Raw genomic sequence first — 12915 nt, forward strand, 5'->3', positions numbered from 1 at the left:
CAAGTTTCAAATATTTTATTTCTTACTCATACAGTATGAAGTTCTCTAAAGATTTCACAACATGACGTGTATCATGCAGAAGAAAATTTAAACATTCAACATAAACCATGCCCTCCCCACCTCCCTCACACAAACTAAAAAAGAAAAACCCTCATTCCCCAGTAAGGAAATAGTTCGCACTATTTTTTTTTCCAAACGCCAGCCAAGATATGCACAAGCAAGAGATATAGAAAGCATTTGCTAAAATATTTGTAACAAATAATTATGTACAAAAAAATTCACAAAAGACTAGTTCCCTCTTGAAGCAGAGCACATGGCAGTTGACACTGGAACAGATCAAACCACTGGCTGGGATTGTAAGCCACGTACTGATCCAGAGGAAGAAAGTAGTTACATGTAGTGGAGATTTTCATTTTGAATATTAACATTTCCAAAGTTTGGCAACATCATCTTTTAAAATTATGCAAATTATGTAAACAAGAGGTACATTTTAAATTGATCTACATGCAAAACTCCATGTCATGCAAAGACACCAAGCACCGGGATTTTTCTCTCACAGACAGAGCCCATGGTGTGCAGCACTCAGTTGAAGGAACAGCGGTGGCAGGCAGGTGTGCTCAATTTAATATTCTTTCACCTTGATTCAACCCACCCTTTACCATTCATGATTATAAAACCAATTTGAATAGAAAAACTACATAGGGAAGACCGTCATATAAAACTAACCAGAACCTTTTACTTTCAGCCTATAGTACCTTTGCAGAAAAGGGAAGGGACAATGTCGAGTGGTAGAACATGACATACTTTTATGTCACACAAATTTATTAGATCATCATCCATCACTAATCGTGGGCAAAACAACAAAAATCTGTCATGGGTTATCTTGCCTTCTGCACAGAAATTTTAAAACTATGAATCTGGACAAAATCTGCTCTCCTATGCATATAGGTTAGCAAGACTTTTCCCATTTTAATCACAAACAGGATTTTACATAAATATGTGCTCATTAAAGTTATTACTGTTTTTTAGATTAACTGATATGTTTTTTGAAATGCAGAAGGGAAATGCGTGGTTCATACATAGTTTAATGACAAGTACTTAACTGTGTAGAATGAAGCAAGGATATTTATTCTAAGCCATTACATGATTACTTTGGGTTTTCTTCACTAAATAATACATTTAAAAAGTCATGACTGCCTCAGAAAACTCCTGACCTTTATAAAATCACAACTGCTAATTACATTTTTCCTCAGGGACACTTAGTAAAAATGACAATGACTATAAAGTATCAGCCTGAAGCAGCCATAGCATATGCAGTTCTTCTCTGGACACAAGAACCTACTCTTGGCAACAGCACTGAACTAGACCTCCAACAGAGATGGATTAAACGCTGCTCAGCAATAAGACACAGTCCCTGGAAACATATTCAGAGATATAAATAAAGTTACAGACTCGTTACAAAAATGTAGTTAAGGTAAATAATAGGGCATTAACAAATGCTTTATCAATCTCTCAAAGGAGAAAGCACAGAAAGGAAACAGCTGGCCTAATACCTGGCGCATTGTACAATCTTCTATCTACATATAAAACTGTGTGAAATAAAAGTAAGGATGTTTGATGTTCTGCTTGGCACTTTTGTACTCTAACATTTTGTTTCTGAATCAAGTATATTAAATTAAAGCCAACCTACTAAATATATAGAAAGCTACATATATCTATATATAAATATTTACATATGTATATATAGATACTTTCTTGTTATAAAAGATGAAGAAAAATAAATTAAAAAGCCAACCCCTTCCCTTTCTCCACCACACTGATATGCTCTTTTCATGTTGCTGTCCTTCAAACCTTAAAGTGCTACACAGAGTTATTGAGAGAGTAGGAGTTCAATAACACTTAGTTGGCTTCATGAGGCTCATGTTGGAAAATGTGGCTTCACAGAGAAAAATACTTCCATTTAAATACACAGAGAGCATTGCTGGACGTCTTGAGCAGATCTTCAGAGATGGAGAAGAAAGCAAAAGTGTTGGATGGTATTCTTCAAAGAGTCACACATCTACCACCATCTTTTTGTGGATATCTAGGCCACCTACAACCTGTAACAGACAAGTTTTTAGTAAGTAAATCATCTGTCCTGGCTACTTTTTGTCAGCTGAATTCAGGTTAGAGTCATCTGGGAAGAGGAACCTTAACTGAGAAAATGCCTCCATCAGACTGCCTATGGGCCAGTCTGTGCAGCACTTTCTTGATTAATGATTGATGTGGGAGGGCCCAGCCCATTGTAAATGAAGCCACCCCCACAACAGCAGGCAGTTTCCCTCCATGGTTTCTGCACCAGTTCCTGCCCTGATTTCCCTTCATGGTGCATTACACCTGTAAGCTTTTGGTTGCTTTGGGCCAGTGTTTTTACCACAGCCAACAAAAAGGACACTACGACACCATTTTACCAGAAAGTATAAACTTAAAAACACACATTACCTGTTTTCAGAAACTGGATTAAAGGGAGGGGTGTGGGCTAGAGTCCCCCAGTTAAATTTTTATACCTCTTCCCCCTACATAGTAAAACACATGCAGGTGTGCACATCTGCATTGTATGGTGCATACAATATGATCCCTGACTTTCCCATGAGCTCCAGATATCTGCATGTCTCAGCATCTTCAGCACTGTGATCAGAATGCAAAGCCTCATGCTTGTGAGGGAGGCACTTTACCCATTCTTTTCTGACTTACATTATAGCAGAATATCCTCTAGTTTCAGAGGAAAGGTGGACTGGAATACATCTTTATTTTTACTGTTTAACTCAGCTGTACAGAATTTTAGGTTTAATCTATATTTTTCACCCCCAAAACAATGCTGTCTAGTTTCCAAATCAGATACTGAGAAATTCAATGTCATTGTGACTGTGATTCTTTGTATGAAGGCCCTCAATGATGCCTTTGCCCTACTAGCCTGGGTCTTGTTAATCTGCAGACTGATTTTCATGCTCTACTGTTTTAACATACTATGTATGCTATTACTAAATCATTTCAGGAAGTGTATGAACTTTGATTATGATGTTTTTATATTATTTATTTTTCCCATTTTCTTTCTGGGACCCCTAGCACTCTCTTCATAGCCCCTAAGAACTTCTATAATCTTTTATGTATTACCCAGGTTTTTTTGTTTGTTTCAAGGATTCAGTATATTACTGAGGACAGGTTTTTTTTCCGCTCCTTAACTGTGTTCTTGTGGGGTTGAGTGATCATTATTCCAAACACTCTGTATAGGTTTGTATTCATTTCTGTGTTCCATAGTAGAGGTTTTCTTCCCATGTTTGAGGCTCCGAGCCTTTGTGTATATGAGGCTACTGACTGAGTAAACTTAGTGACAGGGTCAGGCCCATTACTTTCCTAAGATGTCCTGCCCCCTCCACACCCCCATTACTCCTTCCTACCATCTGCCTGGAGGATCTGACTGTAGCTATCAGGGCAGGTTCTGGAAGACTATCACATGTTAATGTGCAATTATATGTATCTTCATTTGAGTACAGCAACAGCAGCTGTTGAAGAAATGAGCTCAGTCCAAACTGAGGGGTTCCCTGTTGTATTTGCTCTTTTGGGGGGCCCACCACCCAGCTCCCAAATAAAGCACACTAAGAGGCTTATTCTTAATTATAAATGCCCAGCCTTAGCTTGGTTTGTTTCTAGCCAACTTTACTTAAATTATCCCATCTATCTTTTGCCTCTGGGCTTTTATCTTTCTCTATTCCTGTATGCTTTTCTTTGTTTCTTACTCCGTGGCTTGCTGTGTAGCTGGGTGCCTGGCCCCTGTATCGTCCTCCTCTGGTTACTTCTTTTTTCCTACCAGATTTGTCCTTCTATATATTCTCTCTGCCTGCCAACCCCACCCATCCTTTCTCCTGCCTTGCTACTGACTATTCAACTCTTTATTAGACCATCAGGTGTTTTAGACAGGCACAGTAACATAGCTTCACAGAGTTAAACAAATGCAACACATCTTAAATAAAGTCCACAACAGTTCCCTGCTCCTCAGAAGCAACTACCTACAAGACTGTTACCCCAGAATCAGCACACAGAAGCTGGTGCAACTGGGACAGTGGGCCAGGCTAGAAGAACTGGATGGTGTCATCTATGTGTTAGTGGTTTTGAAGGCTTGAAAGATGCAAGACTGAGGGGAGCTGTAGCACAGCAAAGTTGAGTCCCTGATGAGACCTTGAGAAATCATTGCCTGAAGTGCTGAAGGTGAATCCTAGATTTCAACAGACAGTCCAGAATGTTAGATGCCAGGACCATGGAAGTTCTGCCAAGGAGAGCTGTGCGGATGGAACGAAGATGGTTCATGAGAACAGCTATGTGTGCTGCAGAGAGACAGTTCCATCCCTGGGCTGTCTAAGAAAGGGAGCTGAAAAGAAGGCTAGAAGCCAGCTAATAAGCATGGGCCTCCACAGTCTCTGCTTCAGTTCCTGCCTTAGCTTTTGTGCTCATTATACAAACTAAAGACACCCAAGAAAGAACTCAACTAAGGCTATATGCCTCCATCACACTGGCCTTTGATGGGTTTTCTTGATTGACATTGCTGCTGGAGGGCCCAGCACACTGTGAGCAGCAGTGCCACCCCATCCACAGCAGTGGTTCTGGCTGTATAAGAAAGCAAGCTGAGCAAGCCCTGGGGAACAAGCCAGGAAACAGTGCTCTTCCATGATCTCTGTTTCAGTTCCTGCCTCCAGGTTCCTGACTTGAGCCTTGGATTCCTTTAATGACGGGCTTTAGTGTAGAAGTGTAAGATAAATAAATCCTTTCTTCTCCTAGCTGGTTCTGTTTGGTGTTTTATCACAGGAAAAGAAACCAAACTAAAACTAGACCTACTTCCATCAGTCATTAACCATAACTTCTCCTCCCGGGCTGCTTTTGGTCAGTGTTTTGTCAGCAACAGGAATCAAGCTAGAAGACTCTTGCAGTTTCTAAGAGGATGGTGGGTTCTCCTTCTCAGAGAAAGCCTCTATGCAGGACTCCCCCATAAAGGTCTACAGTGTCATAGTCACCCAGCCTTGTCTTTCTTTCTTACTCTCTGACTTGCAATGTTACACTGAATGCATTTTATATTATAACAATGGTTAGGAACTTACGGGGACGGGGTGGAACGTTATGGCTTTAAAATGATGTGTTTGGGTCTCAAGGTGACAACCAGTGAAGCTGTGCTGTTAACCTGACAGAGTCTAGAATCACCTGGAAGACAGGCTTCTAGGCTGATGGCACTAACAGAGTGAGAAGAGCCCCACTGTGGGCAGACCTTCTCTGACTTAGATGCTAGCCTGTAAATGGAGAGAAGAGGTGAGCAGAAGCTGCATTCGTCATCATCAGCTTCCTAACTGTGGTGACATGTGACCAGTGCTTTGAGGTCATGCTGCTCTATCCTCCCCGCCACGGCAGACTCTAGTCTAGTTACTTCTGTTAGTCTTTTACTCCACACAGCAAGTCCGTATGTATACATTACATACTAATCCGAGACAAACTTGCACTTCTCTTTCACTTTGAGGAGACTTAGCTTTAAGCACAAAACATTTCATCACATTCAGACTGACTGGTTAGAGTTTTATGATTTTGACACAAGCTATAGTCATCCAGGGAAGAGCAGCCTCAACGGAGAAAATGTCAGCCCATGGGCAAAACAGTGGGGCGTTCTCTTGACTGGTGCCTGCTGGGGGAGGTCCTTCTGTATGCTACAAATATGTGTTGCTCTGATTGGTTGATAAATAAAGCTGCATTGGCCTATGGCATGGCAGGATAAGGTTAGGTGATACATTCAAACTAAAGATGAGAGGAAGAAGGGTGGAGTCAGGGAGCTAGCCCGATGCCCAAGGAGCAACAACATGCCCACAGACCGGTAACGCCACGGCCACGTGACAACATATAGGTTAATAGAAATGGACTGAGTTAAGTTATAAGAGCTAGCTAGCAAGAAGCCTGACCCATAGGTCATATAGTTTGTAAATAATATAAGCCTGTGTGTTTACTTGGGACCAACAGGCTGCAGGACACGGATGGTAGAGATTCAATGTGGGCTGGGCAGGACTGGAGAAACTTACGGCTACAGGTGACAGGCAAGTGCTCTCCAACTGAACTTTATTCTCAACTCCATGGGTTACTTTTAAACAAACCTTAAAAACATACCCCATGGGGGGTGGGGCGCTATCACCAAGTAAGTTACTGGTACCATGAGGAGAATGCTATGTTGGTAAAAAGCTTGCCATGCAAGCATGAGGACCTGTGTTAGAATCCACATAAAAAAGCTGGATGTGGTGGCATGTACTTGTTGGGTTTGTTGTTGTTTTGCTTTCTGATTCTTTTGGAGGGGGGTGGCAGGTACAAGACATGGTTCTCTGTGTAGCCCTGACTGTTCTGGAACTCGCTCTGTAGACCAGGCTGGCCTCAAACTCACAGAGATCTGTCTGCCTCTGCCTCCCAAGGGCTGAGATTAAAGGTGTGTGCCACCACTGCCTGGTTGGTGGAATGCATTTGTGATGCCAGCACTAGAGAGACAGACAGGAGATCCCGGGGCTTGCTGACCAGCTGGTCGAGCAGAAACAGTAAGCTTCAGGTTCAGTGGAAGAAGAGTTCAAAACATAAGGACAGCATATGAGGCAGACACTTGGTGCTGACCTCCATCCATTCACACCCACCCCCAATCACACCACCACCATTCCTGTAGCATTTTATCAGACTGTGTCTGTATACTAATTCTTGAGAATAGCATCTCTTAATTATCAGCAGTTAAAACAGCATATTCCCAAACTTGAATGTGAGGCAACTGGACAAAACAGAATTTCAAATAAAAATATGCTTACAAAATTGTCTAGTAAACTATTCTTAAAATGTTTTAAAACACACTTAAGGGCTGGAGAGATGGCTCAGTGGTTAAGAACACTGACTGCTCTTCCAGAGGACCTGAGTTCAATTCCCAGCAACCACATGGTGGCTCACAACCACCTGTAATGAGATCTGGTGCCCTCTTCTGGCTTGCAGGGACACATGCAGGCAGAACACTGTATACATAATAAATAAATAAAATTTTTAAAACAACACACTTAATAGAAGAATCAGCCTTTCCACTTACAGCACAGAATTCCTCAAAGGATATTCTTCCATCTCCGTCCTTATCTGCATTTATTATGGTTTTGTCTACAATCTGCTGTAACTGTGTATCTTTCAGATTGTTCCCCACCATCATCTTCAACACCTGGAAGAGTTCCCCATTGGAAATAAAGCCATCTTTATCCATGTCGTAGATACGGAAAGCAACTAAAAAAAAGAGAGGGGGAAATCACTGCAATTATATGGCAAACACAATACTTCAAATGAAAAGCGGTTTACCAGATATCTAGAGGTGACTGTGAAGACGGCACTTTTGAAAGCACAGAAACTACTTACACAGTTTGACTTAACATTAACTGATTAGAAGGTTGAGATATGGAGTGTAGACTACCTAGGCAAAATAAGTGATACAACGTACAACATGTGATATGCCTGTCCTCAGAAACATCTGCTCTCTAGCTATATCACTAAAAACAGCTCATTATTCAAATATACTAGCTGCAAACATCGTAAGTGCTTTTCTTGAGAATGTGAAACTTCTATGACTAAGAAATAAGTCTTAAAAATGTTTTAGAAGTCTAAGACACAACACGGAATGGTAGTTTAAGGGAAAATACTTACACCTCAACTTCTGTTCCTTATCGCCTTTGACACTGAACTGAGAGACTCCTTCAATGAATTCTACATAAAAGTTGAAAATGTTTACAAATCACAACTTTAAATTTTTATAAAGAAAAGCAATATTCAAAGGGCTACTTCTTGTGCAAAATATTAAAAGCAGTGTTGAACAGAGAAACCTTGTCTTGAAAAACCAAAAAGTAGTGCCGAAAAATCAATAATGTCAATTTTAAAGTCTCCAAACACAAGGAGATTTCATTTTATTTATTTGAACTTGTAACTTTGCATTCTCAAGATTAATCAATATGAATTAAGTGTTAAGGCCTGTAAGCAATTAATATTCAAAAACACTCTTTAAGGATATTTATTTAACAGGTTTTCTTTAGACTATGACAAGAAAAAGTCTATACATTGTTTTAGCAAAACAAAAAGCGATTAGGTTTCTATTCTAAACATGTAAATACACTGTTGAAAAGTTCTAGAAAAAGAATTTACTTACTATCTGGTAAACAGTAATTCATAAACAAAACAAGAACATTAAAATTTCTAGTTAAATGTGTGTTTAAAAGTATAAGATCAAATGTAAAATGATACAACAGTCAATCAATATTTGCACAAAAGATTCCTTGGTGTTAGGCTGAAATAAGGCAGGCACAGGCTGCTGAAACTGACCAGTACAGGCCTCACTCTTAAAAAAAACAAAAAACAGTAAGGAAAAAGAAAAATACAGCTTTTAATACTGTTAAGCCATCCTTGAGTGAGGATGACTTTCTTAAAACAGAGAACTAGTAAATGTCCCTTACTGTGGTAGATTACACTCTAAGAGATACCTTGATAACTTAGGAAGCAAAAAGGGAAGAGTAATTAAACCTTTAACAGATTAGTTTTAGCACAAACTTTAATTATAAAATCACCCAAAATAGAGACACTTTACAAAAAATCTAGTTTCATTCTTATGTAGGGTGCACTAAGGCTAACTTTAAAATACAAAATGCCTTTCCTTACCTTTGAAGTCTACCTCTCCATTCCCGTCTGTGTCAAATATGTCTATTACCCGCTGTACCAAAGGGTTCTGTTGTAACTCAGGCAGAGACATGAACTCCTCCACGCTCAACGAACCAGAATTGTCCAAATCAAGCTTCTTGAATCTCTTTCCTAGCCTTTTAATTTCATCAGCATCAACTAAAAGCAAACCAAAAAGCAGCAAGATTTTAACTTCCAATTTGATCTAAGAAGCTACAAATTGCTTCTAAGTAAATACAACAAAGGTTACATTTCTGTTTGCTCCTGCCATAATCCCAGGGTGACAATACTTTACCAAACTGACCATGGAGGTCTGTGATATAGGCTGAATCAGTTTCTGCTCTGTACCATGGTACCTTTATTTTCATTTTTAAAGTATAATTTATGACTAATACCTTATGATTAAAAATCCCGAAGTTTCCCACCCATTTTACCCGGCATCATCCAGTTTCCTTCCAGGGAGTTTATGCAGGCTTCCTGAATATTCTTTCAGGTTCCAAGTATGAGCAACTACAATACAGCTTTTACTTCTCTCATCAAACCTCGGCTTTCAGTACTTCTAGAGAAAAGTACAGGGTAGAGAGATGGCCCAGTACTTAAGAGCACTGCCTGCTAGCACTATTGGAGGACCCAGGTTCAATTACCAGTACCCACATAGGAGTTCACAACCATCTGTAACTCCAGTTCTAGGGGATCTGATGCCCTGTGCTGGTCTCTGTGGTCACCAGGAACTTAAGTCGTGCACAGACATACAAGCAGCCAAACCATACATACACATAAAATTTAGAAAAGAAAAGCTGTCAAAGTACCTTCTAAATATCTGTTTATGACACATACACACGATACTCATTGTAGGAACTTCAAATTAAAGTGTTCATTTAAAATACAAAAACATATTAACATGCATATTGTAAAAATCATCTATGGTACTAAAGTAAAACCACAAAGTCACAGGATGGCACTGACATCAATCGTAATTCAAAAGGGGGAGAGGAATGCCAGTAAAACATGGAACTTTATGGACTTATGGAGATACTCTGAGAGATGGGATAAGATACCAACCAACCCATAGGAATGCACACAATACATCAAATCTAGCAGACATCACGGATTAGCCTCATCTAACATACATGGACAGATGAGCAAAACCACCTAACTCTCCAAGCATGTTTAGTGATAAAGCATGGAACACATCATGTAATTTGGTAAATTATGCCCAAGGCCCCTGCAACTGGGCACACTGTGGAACACGGTGTTCAACATGGCAGCTGGAAGTTACAGTTTACTGCATTGCCCAGCATTCTTCAGAATACTGAGTATTGAGGGAGACAGACAGACAGACAGAATATTTATGTCACATGCATATGTTTATATATATCACTCATCTAGGAAGACCAAAACTCATGGCATCTGTCCCTAATTATCTATTATAAAGCTGGCTAGGAAGGCAAAGCCACGAACAGTGCTTAGGGGTGGATGACAACAAAGAAAAGTGTTTGAAATCAAGATCAGAGAACACAAACTTCAAAATAGGAAACGTAGTTCCTTAATGCACTGTTCAAGGGAGTGTGGCTTCCATCTCCACAGAGGCAGACATCCACGCACTGCCTCCCACTGCCCACAGTGGGTGAGATGTGCTGCAAGGTAACACATGAAACAGGATTTCACTTTTTGAAATGCTAGTTTTTTAACCAATCTACAGACAGTTCAAACTCTACCCCCATTCAGTATTTAGCAGTCACAGATCAGTACTTTGCATAAGTACTGAAGCATACATTTTCAACATCTGATACTACCTTTCACCAAAGATTCCATTCCTCCATTAAAAAAAAGTCAGAAAACCAAACTTCAATCTTTTATGTTTTCCACTGTTTCAACAAACTATGAGCATGTGGTTTTTCCACTTTTTGAAGGACAGTTCTGAAAAGATTATCTTTTCTTTCAAAAAAGGGGTTTTTTGAGGCAAGGCCTCACTATGCACACTTGGCTGGCCTGGACTTGCTATGCAGACCAGGCTACCCTTGAGCTCAGAGATCTGCTTGGCTCAGCCTCCTGAATGCAGATCATCTTTTCTTTACAGCTGAAAAGCTTACCTATAAATTTAAACTCTGTGAACTGAAGTGACCTGAAGAAATGCCACACCCAGGCTGAAGAGTTCTTAAAGGAACGCATCAAAATTTCATGATTTTGTACTTTCAGTATGTTCTAAATACAGTCTAAATTATCTCAGACCTCGGCTTCTTTAATAACCTTAATACCTGACCTGACCTAACACACTGCTGACCATCGGGGTATAGTAACTTAGCAGACCATTGACTTCCAGCGACCCTAAAGCTAAAAATGTCAACATAGCATCTGAACCTACAGCAAAGGTCTCTCTACTTCACTGTAAACCACCCACCACAGATCCTCGTCAACATATTTGGTTAAATACATTAGTTTTATAAGTTTCGTTCATTCTGCAGCTATCAAGAAAGAATTTAATGGTGACTGTGCTATTCATTATAACCCAACTTTCTGTTCCTGAACTGTAGTCAGTTGTATTCGTGTAAAGAATAGAGAATAAATTATATTGCCATTGGAGTCAGAGCTGTGATTCACGTTGAGTGTTTCTGCAATCCCTCAGTGACTCAAAGGATTATCTACTTTCACAAAGAGTCACTCACTAGTCAGCACTTAGTACCATGCACCCAGAGGTCTGCACTGCCTTCTCAGGTAAATGAGAAGTTCTTCCTGTGGCCCGGACCTCCTCTTTGGTTGTTAATGACCCTCATTTCAGAGTGCTAGTCACAGCCTTGTTTGCCGTCTTTCCATCTTTTCTCCTAGCACTCCTCTAGCCTAGCATTTCTTTCTGTCTCTTCTGCTTTCTGGGACCTGACTATTCTTGGTATAGAAATGCTCTGAGCAACTCATCAGAGAAACACTGAAGAGGCATATGTTCCTTCCAGTCCTATAGGGTGCATGTGTCAAGGGGAACTTCCTAGACATTCAATGGCCTCAAAGGGAAGCCTTGAGGCAGTGTACTTCCTTCTGAAATTGAAAAAACTTCCATGTATGCCAAGAAGACACACTTAAGGGTAATCTTTTAGATATGGGGCTGTGTCATGACATCCCAAACTTGTGAGATAAAACTTCTAGTATACCATGGGAGGAACTAAATACCTCAGGGCAAGAACAAGGAAATCACTCCTGTTAGCAGCACAGAAATATAATCCAAACAATCCCATCAGCTCACATAAACGGCTGTAATTTTTAGGAAAGAAGGAGAGTGGGACTAAAATGGGAAACAAAACTTCAGGAGAGGAAGCATGTGCTGGGAGAAAAAGCTAATTAGCAGCTGACTTTACGTTTCATAGTTATCATTCTAACTGGAAAGTTGCAAGTATTTGGGGAAATGGGGACTAGCTGGTACTCCTGAATGGTCTATTCATTTATTTCTTACTACAAGTTCCAATTGTAGGCAATCAAAAGATGAAAAATAGCCAGTCTAATAGGAATTTAAAAGCAATCCAAGAAATGAAGAAATTACTAGTTTAAAAAGAAATCCGAGTGTTTAGCAAACTATCAAACTTGAGGAGGAAAAGAAATATTAAGGAACAGGAAGTAAATCTTGGAAACACTGCTGGAACTGAGAGTGAGTTCTGGGGACTCCAGATCGCACAGCCCCTCTTCTCACTCTCTCCTCCCTTCTTTAAGAATCCCCAAGAAAAGAGAAAGTTCTGAATCAAAGGAAGACACTGTTACATCCTCTTCGGGGGAGACTAACGGGAGAGATCTGACACAACTTCTAGTCCGTGACAAAACCCTGCTGGAAACTTCCTCAACTGGATCTGGACCCTTTGAGTTCTGCTAAAGAGCTGCAGGGCTCCCCAGCGTTACTAATTAGAAATAAGAAACGTCCATTTGCAAGGACATTTCCCCTCTACTCATCATCCCTGAAACAAGAAAAACGCCAGCCTAAGAGCACAGCACACTTCACCTTCTGATCTTGGTTAGGTTTGATTTTTACTTTGTTCTCGGAGCACACCAACTATAATGTGACGACTGTGTTATGTGTTTTCAGTTTCTTGATAGTTTTTCCTCCTCATGCCGTTGATGTCACACAGTCCCACTTAGCAGGTCGAGCTGTTAGCCGCCATCAATGACTTGATATGTTTGTGGATTTATGTGTGAGACTAC

General features: G+C 40.2%; 1 protein-coding gene across 1 annotated transcript in view; it reads right to left on the bottom strand.

Annotated features, from left to right (window-relative positions):
• The window catches only part of Ppp3r1 (protein phosphatase 3 regulatory subunit B, alpha), a 39987-nt gene continuing 27072 nt past the window's right edge, over window positions 1-12915 (bottom strand). The window contains exons 3-6 of the mRNA XM_052734777.1: window positions 8719-8895; window positions 7717-7776; window positions 7118-7302; window positions 1-2099 (exon numbers count right to left, since the gene is read on the bottom strand). Coding sequence (XP_052590737.1) covers window positions 2052-2099; window positions 7118-7302; window positions 7717-7776; window positions 8719-8895 — 470 coding nt within the window. The 3' untranslated portion in view covers window positions 1-2051. The remainder of the gene's footprint in view (window positions 2100-7117; window positions 7303-7716; window positions 7777-8718; window positions 8896-12915) is intronic.

Source organism: Peromyscus californicus, unplaced genomic scaffold, assembly GCF_007827085.1.
Source record: "Peromyscus californicus insignis strain IS unplaced genomic scaffold, ASM782708v3 Scaffold_13__1_contigs__length_99412109, whole genome shotgun sequence".
Taxonomy (NCBI): domain Eukaryota; kingdom Metazoa; phylum Chordata; class Mammalia; order Rodentia; family Cricetidae; genus Peromyscus; species Peromyscus californicus.